The sequence below is a fragment of the Tamandua tetradactyla genome, chromosome 15, assembly GCF_023851605.1.
Source record: "Tamandua tetradactyla isolate mTamTet1 chromosome 15, mTamTet1.pri, whole genome shotgun sequence".
Taxonomy (NCBI): domain Eukaryota; kingdom Metazoa; phylum Chordata; class Mammalia; order Pilosa; family Myrmecophagidae; genus Tamandua; species Tamandua tetradactyla.
The window spans coordinates 77,643,652-77,671,239 of NC_135341.1; the positions used below are offsets into that span (position 1 = coordinate 77,643,652).

At 40.4% G+C, this 27,588-nt stretch overlaps 1 protein-coding gene and 1 long non-coding RNA gene across 4 annotated transcripts in view; one reads left to right on the forward strand and one right to left on the reverse strand.

Moving 5' to 3' along the window:
- The window catches only part of RAB6B (RAB6B, member RAS oncogene family), a 66,424-nt gene extending 62,921 nt beyond the window's left edge, over positions 1-3,503 (reverse strand). Inside the window, exon 1 of the mRNA XM_077130161.1 lies at positions 3,285-3,503. Coding sequence (XP_076986276.1) covers positions 3,285-3,354 — 70 coding nt within the window. The 5' untranslated portion in view covers positions 3,355-3,503. The remainder of the gene's footprint in view (positions 1-3,284) is intronic.
- On the forward strand, positions 2,516-24,964 carry LOC143657601 (uncharacterized). 3 transcript variants are annotated; one of them, XR_013162915.1, is made up of 6 exons: positions 2,516-2,656; positions 5,421-5,524; positions 7,044-7,159; positions 17,934-17,969; positions 21,092-21,146; positions 24,294-24,964. It is a non-coding gene; the product is annotated as an uncharacterized LOC143657601 (long non-coding RNA). The 3 variants fall into 3 exon arrangements; XR_013162916.1 differs by lacking the exon at positions 24,294-24,964 and adding an exon at positions 22,672-22,769; XR_013162917.1 differs by lacking the exon at positions 17,934-17,969.
- The last annotated feature ends 2,624 nt before the right edge of the window (positions 24,965-27,588 follow it).

Here is a 27,588-nt window from a genome sequence, read left to right on the forward strand (position 1 = left end):
GGTGGAGCTGCCTTCGGAACTTAGGAGGAAGACGTGTGACCTGCAGGCCCACTCTCCTTTCTCAGAACCTGCTTGTGCTCTTCTCTGGATGTCACCCATGCCCCACTGGGGAATGGTGTGCCTGTCCCCACCACTGCCACCAGCACAAGGACATGCCCTGCAGGCCCAGGTTGCCTCTGGAGCACTAGAGCACCGCACAGCCTCTCTATTGCCAGGAACCTTTTCAGCCTGGGTCAGCAGTGTCCTCCCCACAGTCACATCCTCTGCAGACTGTCATCTTCAGCCAACCCGTGTTCCATGAGGCAGGAGACAGCAGTGAGTCTGCTGCCAGGTCGGTGGTGTTTGTTCTAGCATCAAGGACTTCCCACTCAAACCAATTCCCTAGAATCTTTGCAGGCCTGTTGCCCACTGGGAATATCTGGTCCATGCCACCTTCCTCAGCACCAGGCTGCAGGGTAGGCACTTCTCTTCTGAATCCAGCTGTTACTGCCCACTGGTCTAGACAGATGCTGCCACTAAGCCAGGCACAGGTACAAGAGAAGACCCCATCCTTCCAGCCCCCTCCCTTGGCCTCTGTCAGGGGATTCAGCTCCAACAACCAAGCCCATTCTGCAAGCCCAAGTGGTTCAAAATCTCCCTGTACAGAGGGTGAGGGACCTCCGAGGTCATACAGGGAGGGAGAGCCAGGTTGGAAGTGGGGGCCAAAACATCAGGAGGTTCCCTCCATCACACAGGCTGCAGAGGATGCTGACACAAAGAACCAACACAGGCACAGCTATGTGTAGTCAAGATGGTTTGGGAGTGCAAAGAGAAGCAGCAGCAGCCAAGCTCAAGGATGGGCATGTCTCTTACTCAAGCCAGGGGCCTCAAAAGCTCTGTAAAACCTAAACTAAGCAGCCCACTAATGAAACAACAAAGTGGAGGAGGTTTTTTAGGGCCCCAGGGTTCCCCTGCCTGAAGGGACTAAGGTGGGCAGCCGCCGATCCCACTGATGGCAGTGCCTCTCGTCCCTAATGACCATGTTCCAAGGACCCACAAATCTTGTCCCCAACCAATTAGCCCAGCATTTCCACCAGGTCACCTAACCCAGCCACAAGCCTGGACAGACAGTGACAATTCTCCACACCCCACCCTGGGGAGGCTCATCAATTCTCAGCTTCCCCAATTCAAGGTCATCTCATTTCCCAATGACATGCCAGTGCAAAAAGCAGTAGACTGGGGAATGGAGACATGGGTTTCAGCTCCAGAATTGTTAATAACCCACAACAGAACTCTGAGCAGGCTCTCCCCTTTCTTTGGAGCTCAGACTTTCCATCTGAATAGGCAGGGAGGTGGTGGGCTCATCCCTTAGGCCTTGAGCTTCCACTTCTGTGATTTTTAGGAGCAAAGGGGATTTGTAGGGCTCAGCAGGACCTCAGCCCATCAGGAATTCTGAGGAGCCCACAGTTCTCACTCAAACTCACCAGAAACATTTTTCTCATCAAAACACCAGTCTCTTACTGAAGTTTGTTCAGACTTTGAATAAACAAATGCTTGTTGACAACCTACCAGGTTCCAGGCATTTTGAGAGGCACCAGGGAAATATGAAGAAGAGAACTTGCCCTCCCACAACCAATTTACAGGCAGAAAGTGAGGCTCAAGGAGGTCTCAACATTTACTCAAGGTGAGTCAGCTAGGAGTTCTCTCCCAGGGCTCCAGGCTGGGTAAGACTAGCAACGGGATGTGAAGACAATCTTTTCAGGCACAAGGAAAAGTCAGCTCTGTGCACTGAGATTTATCAAGACCGGATACTCAGAGACTAGGAGCCAGGACCCGCTGGCTGACTCGACCTTGATCTGACATGTCCAGCCTGGCCGTAAGACCCATCTTCAAGCCAGGCCCTGGTGACCACCTTCTGATACTCTTCTCAGGACCATCCATCCCAGGAAATGGGCAGGGGCACACAGGGGATTCCAAGTGAACCTCCACACCCACACGTTCGTACAACACAGCAGGGTTGCTCTAGGAGCCCACCTGGTCCTGCCAAGGTTGTCCTGTTCTTGACCCCTTGTCCAGAAACCAAACCAGGGAACTGAAGTGGTCTGTAGAGCTAGAGCTGGGGATCCTGCCTGCCTGGGACCACCTCCCGAGTGGGGCTTGTAGGAGCCTGGCTTTGTCTCTCTGCATCTCTAGGGGAGAGGCCCTCAAGGGGTGATCTGAGAGCCATTTCTTCCTACAGGTGTCAGGTGTCCAGGTTCTTCAGTCTGAGCTTTCCACCTTCGGACTAACCCGGGCTTGGGAGAAACTATGGGTGGGGAGCTGCTGGGTAGCAACGAGGTCACTGGCCCCCTTCCCCGCCCCACCCGCCCTCGTTCTGGCAGGCTGCCACTGTGACCCCCTCCCCCTCCAGAAAAGCGGCGAGCTGGGGGTGGGAAAAATCTGCGGACGCTCTCTGGATGGGTGCTGGGAAGCCAGGCAGGGCGTGTCTCCGGGGCCTTTCTCTGCCCAGGGCCCGGCCTCCCCGCCTCTCCAGGCGAGGTGGCCCGGTCCCGCCTCGCGCTGGGGAGCCCTAGCCCCCATCGCCTTGACCCCCGAGCCCAAAAGAGAATAACACATTTCCGGCGAAAGGCAGCGAGTCTAGAACCTTCTGTGCCCAGTCGCACACAAGCCAGGGGAGGTAGGCGCCCTCTTTCCCCACGGCCTGCGCCCGTTCTTTCCTGGAGAAGCAGGTGTCCGCCTTTCCTCCCCACCACCCGGCCGTGTGGCCTCAAGGTCTGGACGTGCCCGTCGCATGGCTCCGGGCAGGGTCCGCAGGAGACCCCTTCGGCACAGTGGGGTGGGTGGCGGCCAGCCCCCCGCCCCACCCCGTTCTCGGGAGAGAGGCGCCCGGCTTCACCCCCGCCCCCGCCCTGCCACCTGCGCGGACGCCCGCAGCCGCTGCCGCAGTGCGAGAGCCAGAGGGCCAGTCGTCTCCACGCCTCTGTCGGCGCCGCCGAGCGAGCCGCGCCCTCCCGCCTCCCAGGCGAGCCGCACCTGCACCCACCACGCCCGGACCCCACCCTCACCCCCACCTCCACGGCCCCGGCGCCCTCTCGCTCTTCACCCTGGGTCCCTCCCCAGCCCGGCCCCACCCGAACCGCCCCTGACCTCCCCCTCCATCCTCGACCTCCGCAGCCCCACCCCTCCCCGCCGCCCGGGCGCGAGGGCCCTTGCCGAGCCGGGGCCGCGGGTCTCCCCAGGAGGTGGACGATTCAGCGGCGGGGGCGATTCCGGCCCTAAGCCGAGAGAATGAGCCGGGCACTTACCGCTCTGCTCCCCCAGGAACACCAACTTGAATTTCCTCAGAGGGTTCCCAAAATCTCCCCCTGCGGACATGGTGCTGGCAGCCGGGAGAGGAGCAGGAGGAAGGAGCGAAGCAGCAGGGAGGGGAGAGGAGGAGGAGGGCGAGGGGAGGCGGCCGGCGGTGCGGGAGCCGGAGGGGGAAGGGCTGGCTGCGCGCGTCCCTGACTCCCCAGATGCGTCCCGGGCCCGGCCTGCGGCTGCGTGTCCAGCGGCAGCCGAGGAGGAGGAGGAGGAGGAGGAGGAGGAAGAGGAGGAGGAGGAGGAGGAGGAAGAGGAGGAGGAGGAGGGAGGCTGGGGCTGGGAGGCCGCGAGCGCCGCTGGCTGCGGGGCGAGGGGCGCGCTCTGGACGCCCGAGGCGCGGCGCGGGCAGCGAGGCGCGGGCGGAGCGGGGCGCAGGGACGGCGCGCGGGGCGGAGGAGCGCTCTCCCCAGCCGCCAGCCTGCCCTCCTCCCGCCTCTGCCGGCGCCTGCGCTCTGCGCGCTCCCCAGCCTCTGATGTCATGCGGGGCCCTAGGCGCTGCGGGGCTGGGGGGCGCCCACCCACCCGCCCTCCAGGAGCCCGCAGCAGGGCGAGGGAGAAGTGCCGCGCCGTGCCTAGAGCGTCCCCACCCCCACCCCCGCATCGGACCGGCTGTCGCTCTCTACCTCAGCCTTCCCCCTTCTACTCCGTTTTGAACCCTGGAAAAATGACATGAAATTGTCAGGGGACATTTGCTTCTGGTTTTTAAACCGAGCTGTCAGTTCCTTCTTCCACCTCCCGAGACCCCAACGCACCGCGTAGCGGTCCGAGAGGGCCGAAAGGGAAGGAGGAGGTGGAAGGGAGAGCCCGGTGTGGTGGGGAAGCTGGGAGCCGGAAGGCATCCGGATACCTGGCGCAGACCAGGCTCCCCTGTCGCCCCATGTGGCCTCCAGCCCGCCCTCCCATTCCTAAACCCAGACACCTCATCTGGGCGCCCTCTAAGGGGTCCGCATGTATCGCCACAGACCTGACCACTGAGGGAGAAGGCGCCAGGATAGGGCGTGCCTACATCAAAACAACCGCTAGTAGGGATCATTTTATCCAGAATCGTAACTCCTGCCCCGTGGGAGAGAAGGAGCAATGACGTCCCGAATGCCAGCGTGGGCATCGCCAGGACAGTGTCCTGGGCTTTTTGACCCGAGGTCGCCAGGCTGATAACGCCATTCCTGGCCTTGGCAATGATGTGTATCTGGACAATGAGCTCTTAAGGGTCGGACAGCGACCTCTATATTCACCTGGCCCATTGCAGGCCGACCAAATAAGTTCTGAATGGGTGAGAGCAAAGAGCAGATGCCGAAGTGTTAAGACTCCTCGGACAGCCCGTTGCAAGGCATTCTTATTAATGGAGGTTTTACAAAACTGCCTCTTAATGTCCTGCCACCAGGTGGTCTCTTTTATTTACTGCTGTTCAATGAACATTTATTTGGGATTATAATCCAAATGTCTGAACAGGTTTGAATATGTGTGTGTGCGTGCGTGGGCATTTTTTTGTACAAAGAGAGAAGAGTGAGAAGCAACCTTTCACCTGAGAGTCCCAGGGAACATCTGTTACTCCTTGATTCATAGGGCTTGCTTGGGATGTCTCCCAGTCTGTCTTCCTGATTTGTTCACCTATTGTCTTTCTTTCTCTCATTGCCTATTAAAAGCTACACAGTGAGTTCCATGATAACAGCATTTGAGGCTCCCAAGGCCCTAGCTCCAAGCTTGACACACAGTAGGAGCTTAATATGTAGTTGTTAAATGTTTGAATGAATGTCTAGAATCCAAATCAGAAAAAACAGTTCTATTTCTCATAGTCACCCTTGGTTTGGAGCCCCAGGGGTTGTAGGTCCTCACCTGGGGATACCTGCCCCACGGTGCATGGCATCACCCTCAGGGCAACCCTCCAAACTCCCAGCCCACCTCTGCTCTCTGGAGATCACATCCAACATGGGGCTGAAGGAAGCTCTAGACGTAGCTGAGACTCCCAAGGCACAGCCCCTTCTGCCTCTCTGAGCGGTCCTTCCACAGAAGGGCCAAGGGGTTACTAGTCAAGCCACCCGATCACGCCACACGCCTCCAACTGCTCCTTCTCCTAACAGCCTGTGCCGTTGTTTAGAACCTTCTCATCCTGTCCTGAGGAAATCATCTGTGGCAAAGCAGCTGAAGCATGACAAAAGGAACACTGCCTTCTAGGTAACCCTAGGTAAGTCCTGTACCTTCTCCAGTTATTTGGTCCTTCAAACACAAGAAGGTAAGCAGTAAGGGAGGGAGTGTGGGGCAGAGTCAGCCCATGTGCTCACCACATCCAGCTGGGCTGATCCTGGCCGGAATTCATGATGGAACAATGTTTGTCAGGACTGTTCCAATTCACACGACAGATACCCCCAACTCCAACTACTTAAAGCATGGTGTGATGAGCTTGCTCACGTAGCTGGAGCAGACACTGGTGTTGTTCACAGACGGTGGGTGTTGTCCAGAGGGAATCAGCCTCGGGGCCTCCAGGTCTGCTCCACCCTCCTCTCGCTTTCCCGTCTCTGCTCCATCTTTTATCATTGCTAGTCTCAGCTTACTTCAGGTCTTGTCCTTAACCTACCCTAGAGCAGATGGACTTTGCCCTATGGCAGAAAACCTGGCCACTGTGGCACTCAGCTTGGGGATCCCATTGGAAAGGAAAGAGTTCCTTCCATTTCCTTCCAAAGCTATGCATCTTTGCTTTCCATTTAAAAACATATGTAAAGCTTCCTATTAAGTTTGTACAACATATATATAAATAATAAAGAGAACCCATACATATAGTACGTCCATTACCCTCCAAACAGCTGGAGGTCCAACATTGCAATACTTTTGAGCCCTCATGTGCTTCTCTCCAATGCACCCCTTTCACTCCCACCCCCACAGAGAAATCCAGACTCCTGGCTTTTCTTTTATCACATTTAGATGTGTCCTTTTACAGTACTTTGCTTTGTTTTGCATCTTTTGAACTATATGTAAGGTAGCAAACTGCATGTTCTCTTTTCACTTTCTTTTTTCTTAACTTTATGTTCCTGAGATTCATTTGCTGATGCATGTTGGGGATTGAATCATGTCCCCCACCAAAGGCCTGTGCAGGTACCAACCCGTAGTCCTGTGGGTGTGAACCATTTGTAAATAGGACTTCTGAAGACGTTATTAGTTAAGGTGTGCCCAAAGTGAAAGAGGGTGGGCCTTGATCCAAGATGGCTGAAGTCTTCATTAGCAAAGGAAATAGTAAACAGAAAAAAAAAAAGGCTCAAGAGAAGTAAGGAGCTGGAAATCATGGAATCTGGAAGAGAAAGAAGATGCCGGCATGTGCATTGCCAAGTGATGGAAAACCAAGGACCAAGGATCATGCACAGCCAGATGCTGAATGTCTTGGTCTTTGGGCAGAAAGCATCCCCAGGTGAAGCCTCAAGTTTTGACTTCTAGCCTCAAACCATGAGACAGTAAATTCCCATTGTTAAGCCAGCCTATTTTATGGTTAATTTTTTAGTAGCCTGGAAACTAATACAAAGCATTTCATTTCCACTGCTGCTTAATATTCTACTCTATGCCTCCGATGAATCATTTTCAGTAAAATATATCAATTTGAAAAATTTTGGATTCACAAAATTCACACAGAGATTGGAATAAAGTATAGGGAGTTCATGTGTATCCTGCATGCATCTGCTCCAGTGATGACCTCTTACATCACCATTTTACATTAGCAGACCCAGTAAATTGACTTTGGAAAATGCATCCAGTTTTCACTCGGCTTTTGCAAACAGCTCTGCTTTGAATATTCTTTACATTTCTCCTGATGTGCCTGTGAAATTTTCCTAAGGTATGTATCGGGTAAATACATCATGAGATAGAACCAAATGTATGTTTAATTTTATGCCTGTTTCATGAGATAGAACCAAATGTATGTTTAATTTTATGCCTGTTTTCCCAAAAATAGTCATCAGACCATATAGCTCTACGTCTTCACCTGCATTTTTCATTTTCTGCAAGAAGATCTTGGCTATTCTCAGTCCTTTTTTTTTTATAAATTGAACTTATTATGGTACCATCACGGTACATTTACATGCAGTTATAAGAAATAACACAGAGAGCTCTTGTGATGCCTTTACCAGTTTCCCCCATGGTAACATTTTGCAAAACCATAGTATGATATCACTAGCAGGATAATCACAGCAATGCAGTCATTTCCATCACCACAGAATTCCTGATGTCTTTCTTTTATAACCACCCTCACTTTTCTGCCACCCTCCCTCTTTTCTGAATCCCTAGCGACCATTAATCTGTTCTCCATTCCCATAATTTTGTTATTCAGGCGCATTATATAACTGGAATTATACAGTATGTGACCTGTTGTGATTGGCTTTTTACAGTCAGTTTATAATTCTATGGAGATTTATCCAGGTTGTTGTTTATATCAATAGTTCCTTTTTACTACTGAATATCATTCCATAGTATGAATGTACTACAGTTTGTTTAAGCGTTCATTCTTTGAATGGCATCTGGGTTATTTACAGTTTGGGGCTAATACAAAAATAGCTGTTATGAACATTCATGTATAAATTTTCGTGTGAACACAGGTTTTCCTTTCTCTGGGATAAATGACCAGGGGCTGAGATTGCTGGGCCATGCGGTAGCAGTATATTTAGTTTTTTAAGGAACTGTCAAACTGTTTTTTCCAGGATGGTTGTACCGTTTTACATTCCTACCAAGCAATGTATGAGTGACCCAGTTTCTCCACATCCTTACCAGCATTTGATGTTGTCACTTTTTTAAAAAATTTGAGCTATTCTGATAGTTTGTAGTTTGACATCTCATTATGGTTCATATTTGCATATCCCTAATGGCTAATGATTTTCAACATCTTTACATGTGCTTATTTGCCATCTGTATATGCACTTTGGAGAAGTGGCTGTTCATATCTTTCACCCATTTTCTAATTGGATTGTTTGGTGTTTTCTTGCTGTTGAGTTTTGAGAGTTCTTTATATGTAATAGATACAAGTCCTTTGCCAGATTTGTAGTCTACAAATGTTTTCTCCCAGCTTGTCTTTTCATCCTCTTAACGGGGTCTTTTGATGACAAAAATTTTTAACTTTGATCAAGTCCAACAATGATTTTTTTCTTTTAAGGACTATGATTGGGTGTCATATCTAAGAACTCTTCATTATGCCCTGGGTCCCCCCAAATTTCTCCTATGTTATTTTCTAAGTTTTTATAGTTTTACATTTTAGATTTAAGTCCACGATCCACTTTGAGTTAATTTTTGTAGGAGGTGTTGACTTAGTTCCAAACTGTCTGTTTTATTTTCTTTTTGTTCTCCCTGTGGATGTGCAGTCACTCCCATACCATTTGTTGAAAAAGCTATCTTTCTTCTATTGAATTACTTTGCATTTGCATTTGCAGCTTTGTCAAAATTCAGTTGGGCATATTTGTGTGGATGTTTTTCTGGTGTCTCTATTGTGTGTATTGGTCTATGATGTTTATCCCTCTATACAGACGTATTTACTTTATCTATATAGTAACCCCTAATATTGGGTAGATTGATTACTTATACTTTATTCTTCTTTTTCAAATTGTTTTAGCTATTCTAGCTCCATTGTATTTCTATATAAATTTTAGAACAACCTTGTCTGTGTCTTCAAAAACCTTGCTAGGATTTTTATTGGAATTAATTAAATGTGTATCAATTTGGGGATATTTACTATGTTAGGTCTTCCAATTCATGAGCATCATATGTCTCTCCATTTATTTAGGCCTTTAATTTCTTTCAACAGCATTGTGTAGTTTTCAGTATAAAAGTCCTGTATGTTCTTAGTTAGATTTATGCGAAAATATTTCTTTTTTTTTGAGCCAATGTGAACATATTTTTAATTTTGGTATTCATGTGCTTTGGGCTAGTATATACAAATAAATTGATTTTTGTACATTTATCTTATATCCTGTGACTGGCCTAAACTGAACTCACTTATTAATTGTAGGAGGGTTTTATTTTTTTTAAAGAGTCCTTGGGATTTTCTACATAGACAATCATGCTGTCTGAAAATAGGGACAGTTTTATTTCTTCCTTCTGATTTGTATGGATTTTATTTCCTTTCCTTAATTTTTTGTGTCAGCTGGAACTTTCAGTGGTATGATTTTAGGAGGAAAACATCCAGACTTTCACCATTCGATTTGTTATCTGTAGATATTTTGTAGATGCTCTTTATCAAGTTGAGGAAGTTTATATCTATTCTAATTCTTTGAGAGATTTTATCATGAATGGGTGTTGAATTTTGTCAATGCTTTTTTGCATCAATTGATATGATTGTGTAATTATTATTCCTTCACCTGTTAATTACAAAGATTATTTTGACTGACTTATGAATATTGAACCAGCCTTGCATCCCTGGAGTAAATCCCAGTTGGCTATTATATATAATCTTTTTAACCTATTGCTGATTTATATTTTGTTAAGAATTTTTGTGTCTGTGCTCATGAGAGACATTGGTCTGTAGTTTTCAACTTTTGTTTTGTCTTTGTCTGGTTTCAGTATCAGGATGATCCTACCTTCCATAAATTGGGAGATGTTTCCTCCTCTTCTATTTTCAGAATTGATGTTAACTGAGTAGAATTTATGTTATTTCTTCTTTAAATATTCGTTGGAATTCCCCAGTGAAACCATCTGGGCCTGTAGATTTTTTTTGGGGGGGGGGGTGTTTAAATTACAAATTCAGTCTCCTTATAGTTAGAGGCTATTCAAATGATCTGTTTCACACTGGGTGAGTTGTGGTAGGGTGTGTTTTTAGAGAAATTGGTCCATTTCATCTAAGTTGTCAAATGTACGTGTGTAGAGTTTTTCATGGTATTTCCTTATTGCTTCTTTTGCTATCTGCAGGGTGTGTGATGATAGCTATTGTTTCATTCCTGATATTGGTAATTTGTGTCTTCTCTTTTTTTTATTTTGTTAGTCTTCCTAGAGGTTTGCCGTTTTATCTTAAAAAAAAAAAACACTAGTTCTTATTTTCTTTATTGTTCTTCTGTTTTCAATTTCATTTCTTTCTGTTCTTATCTTTATTATTTCCTTGTGTTTATTTTTGCTGTCCTTGAAATGGGAGCTTAGATTATCGATTTGAGACTTACCATTTTACTAATAGTGTATTTAATGCTATAAATTTCCCTCTCAGCTCTGCTTTAACTATGCCCCACAAATTTTGATCCACTTATTTTCATTTTCATTCTGTTCAGTGTTTTTTTTAAATTTCTCTTGTGACTTCCTTTTAGATTCATAGATTACTTAGTTTAGTTGCTTAGTTTCCAAGTGTTTGCAGATTTTCCTGTTAATGATTTCTAGTTTGATTCTGTTGTGGTCAGAGAACACACTCTGCATGATTTCAATTCTTTGTGCTATTCTACATAAACTCCACAATACATGGCTATTAATTTTGCTTAGAGCATTCTATTTCATTTTTTCTATTTTGAAATAATTTTATAATTACAGAAATGTTGCAGAGGCAATGCAGATGTTCCTGTATATCAGTATGTCTTCTTACTGATAATGTTAACCTTGACCACTTGGTTACGGTAATTTGGGCCAGGTTTCTTTTCAGTAAATTTACTGTTTTTCCCTCCCACCCTCCCTTCCTTCCTTCCTTTTTCCTCATTTGCTAATACCACAAGATGTTCCAGGATCATCTTGCTCATCTTTTATTTTCCTCTGTTTAAAAAGCCCTAGTTCCTTTTACTCGATAATGGTCTTTAGAAACCAATATCTGTACTCTAGGTGTTCTCGCTGATACTGAGGTGTCACTGCTACTCAGCCCTCTAAGAAGAAAGAAAAGAAAATATATACGTGTGTACTATCCCATGTATGTATCACATTTATATTTACATTTACTTCTGGGTATAGCTCTATCTTCCTTCTTTCCTCCTTCCTTTTCTTCCATCCTTCCTTCCTTTATCTATCTACCTATCTATCTATCTCTCTCTCTCTATCTATCTATCTATCATCTCTCTCACTCTCTATCATATCATCTCTCTATCTATCTAGTCTGTCATCTATTCTCTATCTAAAACAAACAAACAAACAAAACCATGAGTTTATACTCACACCTGATCCAATCCAGCATCACAGGACTCATTCTGGCATTCCCCCTCACTAATTTTTAACTTTTTCCTTTGACAGTGAGAAACCAGTCTCTTGTTATCTATACTATATTTACTTATTTGTTTAGCCTTAGTATACTTAAAAAGTAGTTTCAGAATTACTAACCCATAACCCTGGGAAAAACAAATTTACCAACTGCACTACAGTGTTTGTGCATAGTGCTTTTTGCTGTTAGTCTTATAGAATCTACTGAATGTGATGTTTCAGACGATACATACGTTCAGCTCCTTTGTCCCCACCCACTTCATGTGGTTAGGTCATTCATTTGTAATATAGTTAGATCCACTTGTCACTGTCTGCATTCCACCTTGGGTTCCCCTGACATCCTGATTGGTTTTTAAAAATTTTGCATACAGTTAAATTGACTCTTTGTAGTATATCGTTGTTTGGATTTTGGCAAATGCATAGAGTTATGCATCCCCCACTACAGTACCATACAGAACAGTTGCAGTGCCCCCAAATTCCCTGTGTTGCCCTATGGTAGTCACACTTCCCCCCAACCCAACTCCTGGCAGCAACTAACCTGCTTTCTGTCCCTATAGTTTTACCTTTCCCGGAATGTCATATAAATGGAATCAAACAAAATGTAGCCTGTCTACAGGGCCTGTCTTCATTCACTTACCAAAATTCATTTAAGCTTCATCAATGTTGTCACCTGAATAAAGAGTTCATTTATTTTTAGTTCTGGGCAGTATTCCATTGTATTTGTATATTACTGTTTCATTGTCTATTCATCTACTGAAGAACATTTTACTTTTTTCAGTTTTTGACAATTATAAATAAATCTGCTATAATCATTCACAGAAAGGTTTTTGTGTGAACACAAGTTTTCAATTCACTTGAGTAAATACCTAAGAGTAGAAAACCCAAACAAAATGTGATTAGTGTCACAATTTAAAATTAAGAAACTGAAGCAGAATATAATACTTTCTCATTAGCCATAAGGTTTTTGTTTTAATAGGATTAACTTTCACTCTAACTGTTGCAATGTGTAAGGTATTGTTGTATCACAGAGTGTGTCTGGGTACTCATTTCTAGGATTATGCATATACACAGAATCTTTCTAGCCAATGTCAATGGATTGATTTATTTAGAATGTTTTTACTTTCTACATACTAATGTAACATTATAATATTTTATTTGGAAAATTAATTCAGACAGCATGATTTACAGTGGCACCTGTGTTAATTGCAGTTGGCAATTAAATTATTTTTCTAGTTAAAAAACACACATGTACATATTTTAAAACTGAAAATGAGGACATAGATGCAGAATCTAGTGGAGATGCAGTGGTTGATTACTATGGCCAGAACAGTAAAGAAAAAAAAGAGACTGGCAGAAGTTATATCACAAATTTCATGATGAATGACAATTGCAATCTGCTGTGTCAGAAAAAAACAAAAACAAATTGCTAACATTTTTTGTGTAAAAAATTTAAAATATAATAAAATAGGCAAAATTTAGAGACATTTTCAGCAAATACATAGTTAATTTGATAAGAAGTTACCTAACAAAAATTATACAAGGATCATTGAATGTATTCCTATAAAATCAGAATTTTAAAATTTAATGATACATTAAAATTTACTGTATCATTAAACAACTTTCAACAGAATTTGAGATGTCACTTTGGCCAGAATTTGAGATGTAACTTTGACTTAGACTCTTGCACACACATACAAAAAGAAAATCACTTCTGAATGGAGATATGGCAAAACAAATTATTTTTTCAGTTATAGAAGTGTTAGAAAATTATGATGAAAAGAAAGATATTTTATAAGAAGTGAATGATCTTCAGTGAAAGCACCAGATAATTGCCCATAGGAGACAAGACCTTTCTAATAATATCAATTGATTCAATATTTGAAAAATTATATGTGCTTTTCTATAGCTTAAATGAGTCATGTGATAAGCTATACTAATTAATACTTTAGTATGTTTTGTCTCAAAGAGTTCCAAATCATTGAAGAAATTTGTTAATTTGTGACCAATAAATTCAGCTCATAGCAAAAAGCTTTTAGAATCTTTTATATCCTTCCAAAAAGAATTTCAGTTATTTATGAAAAAGAATAGTTTTGTTATGATAGAAGATGCTTCCGTTATGAAAGGTCAAAAATCCAGATTTATTACAATTTTAAAATGAGACCAATATTTTCCACATTGCTTTTTGTTCACAGTTTTCAGAAGCAGATTCTTTTTTTAAAAAAATATTTTTATGAAAAATCTTCACACATACATTCCATACATGATATACAATCAGTGGCTCACAATATCATCACATAGTTGTGTATTCATCACCATGATCATTTTTTAGAACATTTGCATCACTCCAGAAAAAGAAATACAAAGAAAAAACTCGTGCATACCATACCCCTTACCCCCTCCCTCTCATTGACCACTAGTATTTACATCTACCCAACTTATTTTACCCTTTGTCCTCCCTATTATTTATTTATTTTTATGCATATTTTTTTACTTATCTGTCCATACCCTGGATAAAGGGAGCATCAGACACAAGGATTTCATAATCACACAGTCATACTGTAAACGTTATATCTTTATACAATTGCCTTCAAGAATCAAGGCTACTTGAACACAGCTCAACAGCTTCAGGTACTTCCCTCCAGCCACTCCAATAGGTCATAAACCTAAAAGGGCTATTTATATAATGCATAAGAATAACCTCCAGGATAACCTCTCGACTCTGTTTGAAACCACTCAGCCACTGAAATTTTATTTTGTCTCATTTCTCTCTTCCTCATTTTGACAAGAAGCCTTTCTTAATCCCTTGATGCTGCATCCTGGCTCATCCTGGGATTTCTGTCCTATGTTGCTAGGAAGATTTACACCCCTGGGAGACATATCCCACGTAGGAGGGTGGGCAGTGAGTTCACCTGCTGAGTTGGCTTTGAGAGAGAGGCCACATCTGAGCAACAAAAGCGGTTCTCTGGGGGTGGCTCTTGGGCCTAAGTTGGAGTAGGAATAAGCCTATTCTTTGTAGGAAAAAGTTTCACAGGGGCAAACCCCAAGATTAAGGATTTGGCCTGTTGATTTGATTGTCCCTACTGCTTGCAAGAATATCAGAAATTCTCCAAATGGGAAAGTTGAATGTTTCCTTCTTTCTCCCCAGTCCCCCAAGAGGACTTTGAAAATATTCCTTTATTCACTGCCCAAATTACTCTGGTATATATCAGGGCATAACACTAACTGGACAAACCAACAAAATCTCACGGCCTATTCAAAATTCCATATACTTATGGTTCAGAAGTAGATTCTATAAATGGTTTTATGGATACAGTTGTTAAAATAATTCAAGATACAGATCCAAATATTTTAACTCAATGCCAGCTCATGAAATTGTTGAAAGAAATAGAAGACAATGAATTTAATGATCTTCTGTTTTTTGCTGATGCTTTGGTTGAATCATGGAAGAACTACAAAGATTTACTGTACTGTTAGCCCCAATTCAAGGTTTTCTTGAAACAAAGGAATATTGGCAAAATAGTCAATAATCAAAAATAAAAATGCCAAAGGGTTTAAATTTTCTCATTATTATTATGCCACATGTGAATGAGCTAAGTTTGAAGCTGGAATGGAGAGGAAAGGCATATTTTTGACCTGGCCAGACAATACAATATTAAATTCAAATATAAATTTAAAATATATTTGAAATAATATTTCAAAATAATTATTTTGAAAATGCAACTTTTCACAATATACATCAATAAGAATGAGCTCATATATTTTTCTCAAATGAATCAATATGCAGAAAATTGTAACTGTAATTCTCACCATTATGTAAGCTGGCTGCAAAAACTTCAAAAAAATTTGAAGACTGCTTTATGTTGATCAATTTAGAGTTCCTTCTCAATTTACGCAATCCCACTTCCAATTTGATGGCAGTAATACCTGCTTGACACAGAGTTATTGACTTTAATTGACTTGGACAGACACCGTTTTGAAACCAACGTGCTCTTGCTTGAAAATCAAGTCATTTCTTCTAAAAAGGATGACCCAATTTTGTCACCATGGAAGGAAAATTATAGTATTTAAGGAAAAAAATGTAGCACTCAATTCAATTTTTAGAACACTTATTATAGGGACAGGTTGAAAATGTGAACATACATTTTCATCTATAAATTTTATGAAAATTTACATCCAAATTGAAATGAAAATTTGGATATCCAAGAGCTCATATGAAAAAAAGAATGAAAAATAACACATGAATAACTTCTTACATATTTATTGTGTGTTGAAATGATAATATATTGGATATACTAGGCTAAATAAAATATATTATTAAAATTATTCCACCCATTTCATTTTACTCTTTTTAATATGGCTACTAGGAAGTTTAACATTACATATATGGCTCACATATTTCTTTTGGAGAGTGATGTTCCATAAGGTCTATATTCATTTAGGTTTACTTACATATTTACCAATTTCTTGCTCTACACTCTTTCCTGCATCTTCCATATTCCTTCTGGGATCCCTTTCTTTATGTCTGAAGAAGACTCCCAAGTATAACTGTGGGTCTGTTACTGTTGAATAGTCTCAAATTTTAAAAATTGTCTTTGTTTTGCCTTTATTCCTGAAAAATCTTAATATTCTAGATTGCAATTTCCTTTTACCATTTTGAATATACAATCCCATTGTTTCTTTTCTCTTTTTTTGGCTTTCAACAATGGGAATTTATTAATTTACAAGCTTACAGTTCCGAGGCGGTGAAAATGTCCAAATCTAGGCATCATCAAGATGATACCCTTTTCCTGAAAACAAGCTGGTGGTGATTCCAGACTTCTTTGTCACATGGCAAGGTACACAGCAGTGCCTTCTGGTCTCTCCTTTCTCTTCCAGGTTTCTTGCTTCCAGCTTCTTACTTCCCTGGCTTTCTCTCTCTTTATCTGAATTTTATCTCTCACAAAGGATTCCAGTAAGAGGATTAAGGCCCATTGAGCCATTCCTTAAGTAACCTAATCTAAAGGACCTACTTATAATAGGCTTACACCCACCGGAATCCATTGTTTCTTGACCTCCATCATGTTGAAAAGTCAACATTTAGTCTAACTGTTGTTCCTTTTGGGGAAATTTGTATCTTTTTCTCGAATTGCTGTAAGATTTCTCTTTAGTTTGGTTTCAAAAATTTGATGTGCCTAGGTGTTCTTCTCTGTTGATTTTTCTCTTTAGAGTTCTTAAAGCTTCTTGAATCTGTAACAATATTTTTCATCAGTTTTGGAAAACTCTGTCTCTTCAAATATTACTTTTGTCACATTCTCTCCCTTTTCTATTCTTGAGACTACAATGACACATGTTAGTCCTTCATACTGTATACTTCTTCATACTATAATTTTCCATTCTTTTGTTATTCCATGCTCTGTTATGTATATCTTCTTTTGATCAACCTTGCAATTTACTAATTTTCTCTTTAATTGTGTCCATTCATTTAAAAAATTCATTCACTGCATTCCTAATTTTGATGATTGTATCTTAAACTCTAGAGTTTCTATATATTTCTCAACTTTCCATAGCCTTTAAAAAATGTATGTCTTTTAAGGTTTCCTATTCCCTTGACAATTTTAATACTTATTAAAAAAACTTGTTTATTATAACAAGCATTATCATCTTAATTTTTGTATCTAATATCTTCATTATATGGGGTTTCTATCAGTCTTTTCTATTGTCTTTTTATCCTTTCTTTCCATTCATGTTGTCATGTCTTCTCAAGTATTGATTATTTTTATTATGTGCTGGAAACTGTACTTGAAAACTGCTTGTGTAGAAATAACCTGAGGCCTGAGAAGATGTTATCTTTCTCTGGGGAGGATCTACATATGTTTCTTCACAGACATCAGGGAATTTCAGACAGTGAGGTAATATGAAACTGGGCAGAAGTCTCTGTGAGGGATGTCTACTTGCAGTCCAAACTTATTACTATGCTGCAGTTTTTCTTTGGTTCTCATTCCAGAAGAAGGCTACTTCCCTTGGTGCGTTATAGACTTCAACTTTTTATCCCATTCTTTTGAGATTGTCAGAAGTACTGCTCAGGCTCCCAGCTGCCTCCTCCAGAATTAATAAATTCTCCCAAAGTAAAAATAGTCTGAATGTTGGGCTCTTTTCTGAATTCCTGTATTTGCCAAGTTTGTACCCACTAATTCTTTATAATTTTGTTAGCTCCCCAGTATCTTCAAGTATGTTTTTAAAAACTGTTCCTAGGTTTCCTTAGTGTCCTGAATGCACGGCCTATTCTTATATCATAAGAGATACAGGGTTCTTTTTATCATGGCTGCTTGTCACTTCTTAATTTTATCAATATTTCCTTTATATCTATGAATATATTTATTATAGTTGTTATTTTATATGATTGATTTTGTATAGTTGTTATTTTATATGGTTGATACACAACATATGTATGTGTTCATTTTGTTGTATTTTTTTTTTAACATGGGCAGGCACCGGGAATCAAACCTGGGTCTCCATCATGGCAGGTGAGAACTCTTCCACTGAGCCATTGTTGCCCGCCCTGTTGCATGTCTTTTAAAGTGGTTGTACTCATCAGGTCCCTATTGATTTTGGCTTGTGAGCTCATGTGTCCCTTGTACTTATCAGCTTTCCAATCTGTTAATGGGTAAGGCATGTGTAAAGGTTGGGTCCTTTGTTTTTTAATCTTCCTGGTGAGTATGAAAATAATACATAGAGAAGATTCTCCCAGAGTGGAAAATTACTGCCAAGTTGCTGCTCAGTATCCCCTTTCCTTTCACTTCACAGAGAAATTCCTCTAGTCATGGATTCCTCTTTAAATTCTTTGGGGAAAAAAAAACAGCAACACTGAGTGGAGATAAAATCTTTAGAATGATCAGTCATCATTCATGAGGAGGTCATCCACAGTCCTTGAGGGTTTGGAAAAGGAGGGTATGAAAGAATGAATTCCCTTGGCAGTTGCTCAGTCTGCACTTGTTTTAATCAGAATCCCAACCCAAGATGCTCTGAGATTACCCTGGCATTCTTGAGAAGTCTAGGCTGTTACTACTGATTTATTTCTCACAGTAACAGAGGCCACCAGTGATCTTCCCTGGGAAGGAGGGGAGAAAGAAATGAGTAGAAGTTAAAAATCTCTAAACCACTTTTTTTTCCCACTTCTGTACCTTCTACCCATACCTCAGACTGCCACAAACTTTCTACACCAGTTCAACTCAGCTTTCATCTCCCCAGAGGTTATTTGAAGTTCTTATATTAGATCCTCACCATCTCCAGTAATTTCTCCATTGTGGATTTTTTGGAAAACAATCAGAAAAATAAGATCAGTCTGCTATCTTGCCAGGAACTGGTATTCTTCTTTCTTCTCCTTTAACTCCTTTTCATTCTCCTTATGATGATTAGTCCCCTCTTCCTTCTTCTTTCACTTTTTTCTCTTCTTGTTCAACTCTAGGTTTGACTGCAGTTTCCTTCTCCCTACTTTGCTAATTACTCTGTGAGAGAGTCCTGAAAGTTTGTTTTTATTTCTATCCTCTTTCCTCTTGATTTGTTTTGACTTGTAGTTTTCATGAATAAACTTGATCCAGTCATCCTAGTTGTGAATCACTAACTTGGGTGAGAAATTGAGCTCTTCTCACCCCAAGTTCTTCTGGAGGTCCATTGTCGTGGTGCTTCCACATTGTTAAACCTACATTGGGAAAGGACAGAGTAGATGTTAAATGCTGTATAATTACATTCAGTGCTGGCTGGGTAGCCAGAGAGGTAAGGTGTGGATGGATTGATTGAAGGTTGCTCCCCCAATAAAATCCTCAAGTCAATGGCAGGAGGAGTTCTAAAGGACTCCAAATATGGGCAAAATTTCTGCCTAGTTTTCTGAAGTTGTAATCCTTGCTAATGACTTTCCTACTATTTAGGGTGAAGGGAAGCTTCAATAAAGAAGCAATTGCTTACTGTTAGATAATTAGACACTTTAGAGCCACATCCTCTGTTGCAAGAAGTTTTCTATGGGTGAGAGACAAGCTGGGGGCTGAGACCTCCTTATTGGGCCACATGGAATGCTGTGGTCTTTCTAGGATAACTTGGAGAAGGATCCAGATCAGAAGAGAGCCATAGGAGACCATTCCTTATTTTATAGAACATCTGGGTTTCAGAATTATAAGTGATTGTCTAAATTAATGAACTGGTTAGATATTAGAAGAATTAATGGATGGATGGACCATGAAAAGGACTGATTTGTGAATGGATGGATTGGTGGGTGAGTAGATGGATGAATGAATGTCTGGGTGAGTCGGAGTATCTATGTATGTTTCCATGTATGCATTATGAATGAGCAGATGGATGTATGTTGGGGTAAATGAATGTAGATAATTAGATGGGTAGGGAATGTAAGGACATTGGATTATTTGATAAAATAGGTGGATTGGCTACCAGATAGATATTTGGATGGATGGGTGTAACAGATGCATAGATACAGGGCTAGTTAAGTGAAGCTCACAATTTGAGCTCTGAAATTATCCCGGCATCCTGATTTTGCACACTAGTTATGTGACATTGGATAAAGTCTTTTAACTTTCCTAAACCTTGGGAACATTTTAAATATTCAAGAAAAGATAAATCACAAATGAGAGTGAAAATTTAAGCGGAAAATATTGTTGAATGAAGTATTCTGAGGATAAAAAATTCAAAGAATAAATATCATGAGCTGAAAGGGTAAAGGCCTTATTTGAAGTTAAATTTCTGCAAATCAAAATTAAGATTTCAGGACTGCTGAAGCTATGATAAACTGCCTAGTGGTATGACTTGGAAACATTTAACTGTGAAATATATTCATCATGAAAATATTGCATGAATTATAGTTACAAAATAAAATATAAATGAATCTAATCTGTGCTTTTTTCAAAATCTCTTTTTTGTGATCATAGAAGGACCTTTTTAAAAAAATACTCTCTTGAGGTGAATAAGCATTATTTGAAATCTTGCCATTCTTTCAGAGATTCCCTTCAGAATCTCTACCAAATTTTAAATACAAATGCAATGCAATGCAATAATTTATTACAAATAACACACATAAAATAATTATGTAAACATATTTCAAAAAAATTTCAACTTATCTATTTAGCCTTTGTGGAATTCGTGCATGAAAAGATGTCTGGAATGATACTCTTCTAATGTAAATGCTAATTATTTATGAGCAGTGGCATTTGAATTTTCTTAACCTCTATGCATTGCTTGAATAATTTATAATAAGCATGCTCACAAAACCCCCACTGATTTTTCTTTAAATAAAAGAGAGAACTTTTTAAAAAGCAAATTAATTCTCTGCTTATTCAAATCTTGTCATCATAACCTTAAATAGTTTGTTTGCAGGAGTTCTCTCATTACCCTCTACAGTTTAGCTCTAGGCTTGTTGCTAATTCACGGTGGAATGCAACGCTTGGTCTTGGGGCCATGGAAACTGCAATGCTAGCTTTATTCTGTACATTAGAGAGATGTGTAATTATTAAGATGCTGGTTGTAAAAAATCATGAATGTGCACTTAAGAGCTGCGAACTATGTTTGCAGTTGGAAATTGAATTTGTTTACCAACCACTCAACAAGTTATCCCCTGACCATGACCCCTCTGATCTTGTTATAGTTAAGCTGAGAATATATAAACTAAGTGGAATCTCCGCTGAATAAGAATCCTAATGGTAAGCTTTCCTCTTTACAAAGATTTATGCAAGTGTTTTGGCATATTCGTTTTTTTGTTTTTGTTTTTTTTAATAAAACACAATCTCTCTTTCATGACAATATGGTACAGTGATTCAGGTCAAGGCGGGAGTGGCGAGGGGGTGCCCACCTCCCGAGCACAGGCTCTGTCTGGTGGGGTGGCAGAGTACAGCAAATCCCCCTGCCAGCTCAAAGCAAATAGGGTGCTGGTTTTGCTCTGTACTCACTACGTCATATGTGGAAAGGAAATGCCTGCCGGCGGGCCAGTTGAATCAAGACCAAAGATTTTAGAAATGCTATTAGTGAGAAGGTTTTCTTTAAGAACACGGACAGATGGTGAATTAGTTTCCTAGCACTGCTGTAACAGAGGACCACAAACTTGGAGGCTTATTAAAGAACAGAAATGTGTTCCCTCACGGTCCTGGAGGCCAGAAGTCCAAAATCAGTATCATGAGTGGAGATGAGGGTGTGGGAAGGGCTCACTCCCTCCAGAGCATCTGTGGTTGCTGTCTTCTCCTGGCTGCTGAGCTTCTGTGACCTGTGGTGCAGAGCTCCGATCTCTGCCTTGGTGGTTGCGTGGCCTTCTCCTTACCTGTGTGACATCTTCTTCTGCTTCCCCCCCCCCTTTTTTTTAACTGTGAAATATCACATATATACAAAAAAGCAATAAATTTCCAAGTATATTTCAACAGGTAGTTATATAGCAGATTTTAAAGTTTGGCATGGGTGACCGTTCCACCATTTTTTGTTTTATCTTCTAGCTGCTCCAAGACACCATAAGAAATATTAATATAATTATTAATATTGATTTAATGTTAATATTAATAATGATTAATATTAATATTAATATAATGATTCAGCAGTCATACTCATTTGTTAAACCCTGCCTTCTCTGTATAACTCCACCTTCACCTCTGATCTTTCCTCCACTCTTCAGGGGTGTTTGGACTATGCCCATTCGGACTCCTTCATGTTGGAAGGGGTTTCTGCTTTCTTCTTATAAGGACCCATGTTGGCATTTAGGGATCATCTGATAATCCAGGGTAATCTCTCCATCTCTAGATCCTTCATGTAATCACATCTACAAGCTCTCTGCCCTGTAAGACAGCATTCATAGGTTCTGGGGGTTAGGATGTGGACTTCTCTTCTGGGGTCATTATTTAGCCTACCATAGGCAGTCAGATTAAGAAAGAGCTGGAAAACTTGCTCTCTCATCTAATTCACTCTATATTAATTAAGATCTTATTAATTAGGACTTCAATGTATTAGATGTGAACGTGTGAATTTGCTATGAGTTGACTTGTGAAGCCCCCTCCTTGGAAGGTCTCCAGCACTGCCCCATGCCGGGACGGAGTGTCCAGCTCTCCCCAGAGGGACCAGGGCCCGAGTCCCACTTCCACTGTGGTCACATGGCCTTCTCCTCACTTGTGTGACATCTTCTGCCTCCTTCTTTTTTTTTTTTTTTTTACTGTTTTTTAATTGGTCCCTTTCTGAGGACCCCTCCAGGGCTAGAAGATAAAGCCTCACTTGGAGAAGAAATTCAGTGACCGGCCGGTCTGAGTGCATCTGTTCTCTTGGGCTTTGGATACAATCGGAAGGCAGAAGGGGGCGGTAGATCCACAGATGACCTGTCTGGGGCTTTCATGCTTTCCTACCTGTTTCAGTAGGAGTTGGTTCTGTCTCAAAGTGTCTTTCTTTCTAACCGCAGATGGGGAGTTCTTGGGGAATGTCACTCACGCTTAAATAAAGGGGCCCACAGTTTCTGAGACAGAACAAAAAATGCCCACTTGCATGTCAAGGATTTAGTCCCCTCTTTGCACCCCAGCAAGTCCCCGGCTTGACCAAACCCTGGCAGCACCCATGCAAGATGGAGCGCCTGCCGGCCCTCTCCAGCTGCACTAGGGCTGAGGCCCTGCGATTCTCTGCTTAAGGGTGAAGGTTGTGACTCAGTGAGGTGGGGGGCAGAGGACGGCTTGTCTCTAGGGAGCCCCACTCAGCACACAGGAATCATGGCCTGGGAGGTAACAACCCGGAGATGTGCAAATACTATTCCAAGGGCATTCCGACTAACGGCAAAGTGATTTATGGATTCCTGACTCGCTGCCTTAACAGAGTCTGATGAACATTTTGTTCCTTCCCCTGACCTCCACGTGTCCCTGGCCTCGCGTAGAATGAAAGCCCAGGGAAACGGCGTGATTTTTTAAAATCTGAGATGTGGGTGAGCATATTAAATAAGTTAAAGAAAATGAGTGGGTAGATGACAAGGTTTGATAAAAACAACCTTATTCTTGGCTAGGTGTCTTGTGAGGATAAAATTAAATAGTATTAAAAATTAATAAGTAAATATTGTGCGCTGACAAGAGAGAGCAAAAGTTGCAGATATTTTGGGGTAAAAAATGATTAATTATAACACTTTCAGTTCCAAGATGAATTTCAAACAAAGACTAAAGTATCATTACAAGTTTCGTTAAATGTTATAACCGATAATCCTATGTCCCCCCTTCCCCCACATAATTTCTTTTCTCTCCTATCAGATAATGCAGACTCTGCTTCTCTTTTTAACTAAGTTTTTAAAAAACCTTTTGCTTGAATCCATTGCTGGCTAAAAGAAGCTGCAGGGCAGGGGGTGCCTTGCAATGCAGTAAAATCAGTCCTCAATCAAAACAATTTCTTAAATGTAAAAATAAAAAGCAAAATGGGTCACAATTGGAAATGTTTTCCTTTTGAGGACATTTTAATTCAAAGATCGTGCATTTTAAAAGATGATAAAATACTTTGTTGGTTTGTCCAGAGTGATCCCCCGATGAATCCCAGAATGATTTGATCAGTGACTGGAAAAGTATTTGCAAGCCCCCTTCGGGGAATGGTGAGAGTGGGGAGAAATTCAACTTTCCCAAGTTGAATTCTTGATATTCTCACAAGCAGTGTGGACAACCAAAGCTATAGGCTGAGCCCCCAGTCTTGGGGTTTGTTCACATGAAACTTAACCCCACAAAGGATAGGTCAAGTCTACTTAAAATTTAGGCCTAAGAGTCACCCCCAAGAGAGCCTCTTTTGTTGCTCAGATGTGGCCCCTCTCTCCAGCCAACACGACGAGCAGTCTCACCACCCTCCCCCTCTCTGCATAGGACATGACTCCCAGGGGTGTGGACCTTCCTGGCAACGAGGGACAGAGATCTTGGAATGAGCTGAGACTCAGCATCAAGGGACTGAGAAAAACCCTAGAATGAGCTGAGAATTAACATCAAGGGATTGAGAGAAACTTCTCGACCAAAGGGGGAAGAGTGAAATGAGACTAAGTGTCAATGGCTAAGAGATTCCAAACAGAGTCGAGAGGTTATCCTGGAGGTTATTCTTATGCATTAAGTAGATACCACCTTGTTGTTCAAGATGTAGTGGAGAGGCTGGAGGGAATTGCCTGAAAATGTAGTGCTGTGTTCCAGTAGCCATGTTTCTTGATGATGATTGAACAATGATATAGCTTTCACAATGAGACTCTGTGAATGTGAAAACCTTATGTCTGATGCTCCTTTTAGCTACTATATCAACAGAAGAGTAAAAACATATGGAATAAAAATAAATAATAGGGGGAACAAATGTTAAAATAAATTCAGTTTGAAATAGTGGTAAATGAAAGCGAGGGGTAAGGGGTATGGTATGTATAGTCTTTTTTTTCTCTATTATCATTTTATTTCTTTCTCTGTTGTCTTTTTATTTCTTTTTCTAAATTGATGCAAATGTACTAAGAAATGAATATGCAATTATGTGATGATATTAAGAATTACTGATTGTATATGTAGAATGGAATGATATCTAAATGTTTTGTTAATTTTTTTAATTAATAAAAAAAGTTAAAAAAAAAAAGATAAAATGCCATGTATAATAAAACCGAGTCAATTTTAATCTAAAATCTACTCAAACTCCTAATTGTATAAACCTTTGGAAAATCGAACATTTGGTGTGATTTTTACTTTTTAAAAAATTTGTTCTACAGTAGTAGATAGAAACTTCAATACACTACCGACAGTAATGGATAGTACATCTAGACAGAAGATCAATAAGGAAGCAGAGGACTCAAATAATACTATAAACTAAATAGACCTAGCAGACATAAATAGAACATTTCACCCAACAGTAGCAGAATAAAAAGAAATACTATAGGAAAAGCATATGCCTTGATGAAATTATAGTTAATTTTCTCAAGTGCACATGCATCATTCTTCAGATAGACGATATGTTAGGTCAGAAAACAAATCTCAATAAATGTTAAAAGATTAAAATCATACAAAGTGTCTTCTCTGACCACAATAGAAAGAAACTGGAAATCAACAACAGAAGGAAAGCTGAAAAACTTGCAATTATATGGAAGTTAAACAACACACTTCTGAATATCCAATGGATCAAAGTGGAAATCACAAGAAGATTTAGAAAATGTTGAGAGATGAATGAAAGCTGAAACACAACCTACCAAAAACTTATGGGATACAACAAAGACAATGCCCAGAGATATATTTATAAATTCCTACATTACAAAAGAAAAAATAAGATCTCAATTTAACAACCTAAAATTACATCTTTTAGGAATTAGAAAAAAGAAGAGTACACTAAACATATATTTAACAGATGGAAGAAAATAATAAAGACTAAAGTGAAGATATAAATGAAATATATAATAGAAAAGCAATTGAGAGAATTAATGAAATCAAAAGATGGTTCTTTGAAAAGATCAGTAAAGTCGACAAACTTTTAGCTGCACTGCTAAGGAAAAAAGAATTAAGATGCAAATTACTAAAATCAGAAATGAAGGTGGGGATGTAACTATTGATGTAACAAATAAAAAGATTACGAGAATACTCTGAACAATTGTAAGCCAACAAATTGGATAACCTAGATGAAAATGAAAAAATTCCTAGAAAACATAAATTACCTAAACTGACTCAAGAAAAAACAAAAAAATCTCAACAGATCTATAACAGGTAAAAAGATGGAATCTGTAATGTAAAAATCTCCCAACAAAGAAAAAGTTTGAGACTAGATGGCACCATTAGTGAGTTCTACTAATCATTAAAATAAGAATTAAGCCAATCCTTCTCACCATCTTCGAAATAATTAAAGAGGAGAGATGCTTCCTAACTCATTCAATGGGGCCAGTATGATACCAAAGCACAATAAAGACATCAGAAGAAAATTAAATTATAGACTCATTTCCCTCATTATAGACACAAAAATCCTCCACAATGTACTAACAAACCAAATCCAATAGCACATTAAAAGGATTATACACCATAACTAACTGGGATTTGTCCCAGAAATGCAAAGGTGATTCAATATAAAATCAATCAATGTAATACACCACATTAACAGAACGAAGAGAAAAAGCCACATGGCCATCTCAATTGAGGCATAAAAAACATTTGACAAAATCCAATGCCCTTTCACGATAAAAATGCTAAAATAAATAGGCATAGAACTACCTCAACATAATAAAGGGTATTTGTGAAAATGCACAGCTAACATTATATTCAACGGTGAAAGACTGAAAACTTTCCCCCTAAGATAGAGTAAGACAAAGTTGCAGCCAGAGCAATTAGGCAAGAAAAAAGAGAGGCATCTAAATTGGAAAGGAAGAAGTAAAACAATCTCTAGTCACAGATGACAATGATTCTATATATAGACAATCCCAGAGAATCTACAAAGAAATAATTAGAGCTAATAAACTCAGCAAAATTGCAGGTTACAAGATTAGTACGCAGATATCAGTCGTGTTTATAGACACCAGCACAAGCAATCTGAAATGAAAATTAAAAAGACAATTCTATTTATAGGAATTTAAAATAATTTTAAAAGCATTTAAAAGAATAAAAAAATAGAGGAGTAAATTTAACCAAGGAGATAAAAGACTTATACACTGAAGACTACCAAACAATGCTGAAAGAAATTTTAAAAGAATTAAGTAAATGGCAAGCTAACCTTTGTTCATGGATTGGAAGACTTTATACTGCTAAGATGTCAAAACAACCCAAAGCAAATTACAGATTCAACACAATTGTTATCAAAATTTGAGTAGCTTTTTTTTTTTTCAGAAATGGAAAAAAATCCTCAAATTAATATGGAAACAGAAGGGGACTTGGTGTAGCCAAAACAGTCTTGCAAAAGAAAAACAAAGATGGAGGTCTCACATGTCCTTACATCAAAACTTACTACAGAACGACAGTTATAAAATCATTTGGTACTGGCACAAGGATAGACATTAAGATGAATGGACTAGAATTGAGAGTCCAGATATGAACCTACACATCCCTGGCCAACTGATTTTCAATTAGGGTACCAAGTCAACTTAAGGGGAAAGAATAGTTTCTTCAACAAATGGTGCTGGAAAAATTGAATATCCTCATGCAAAAGAATGAAATTGAATCCTTATCT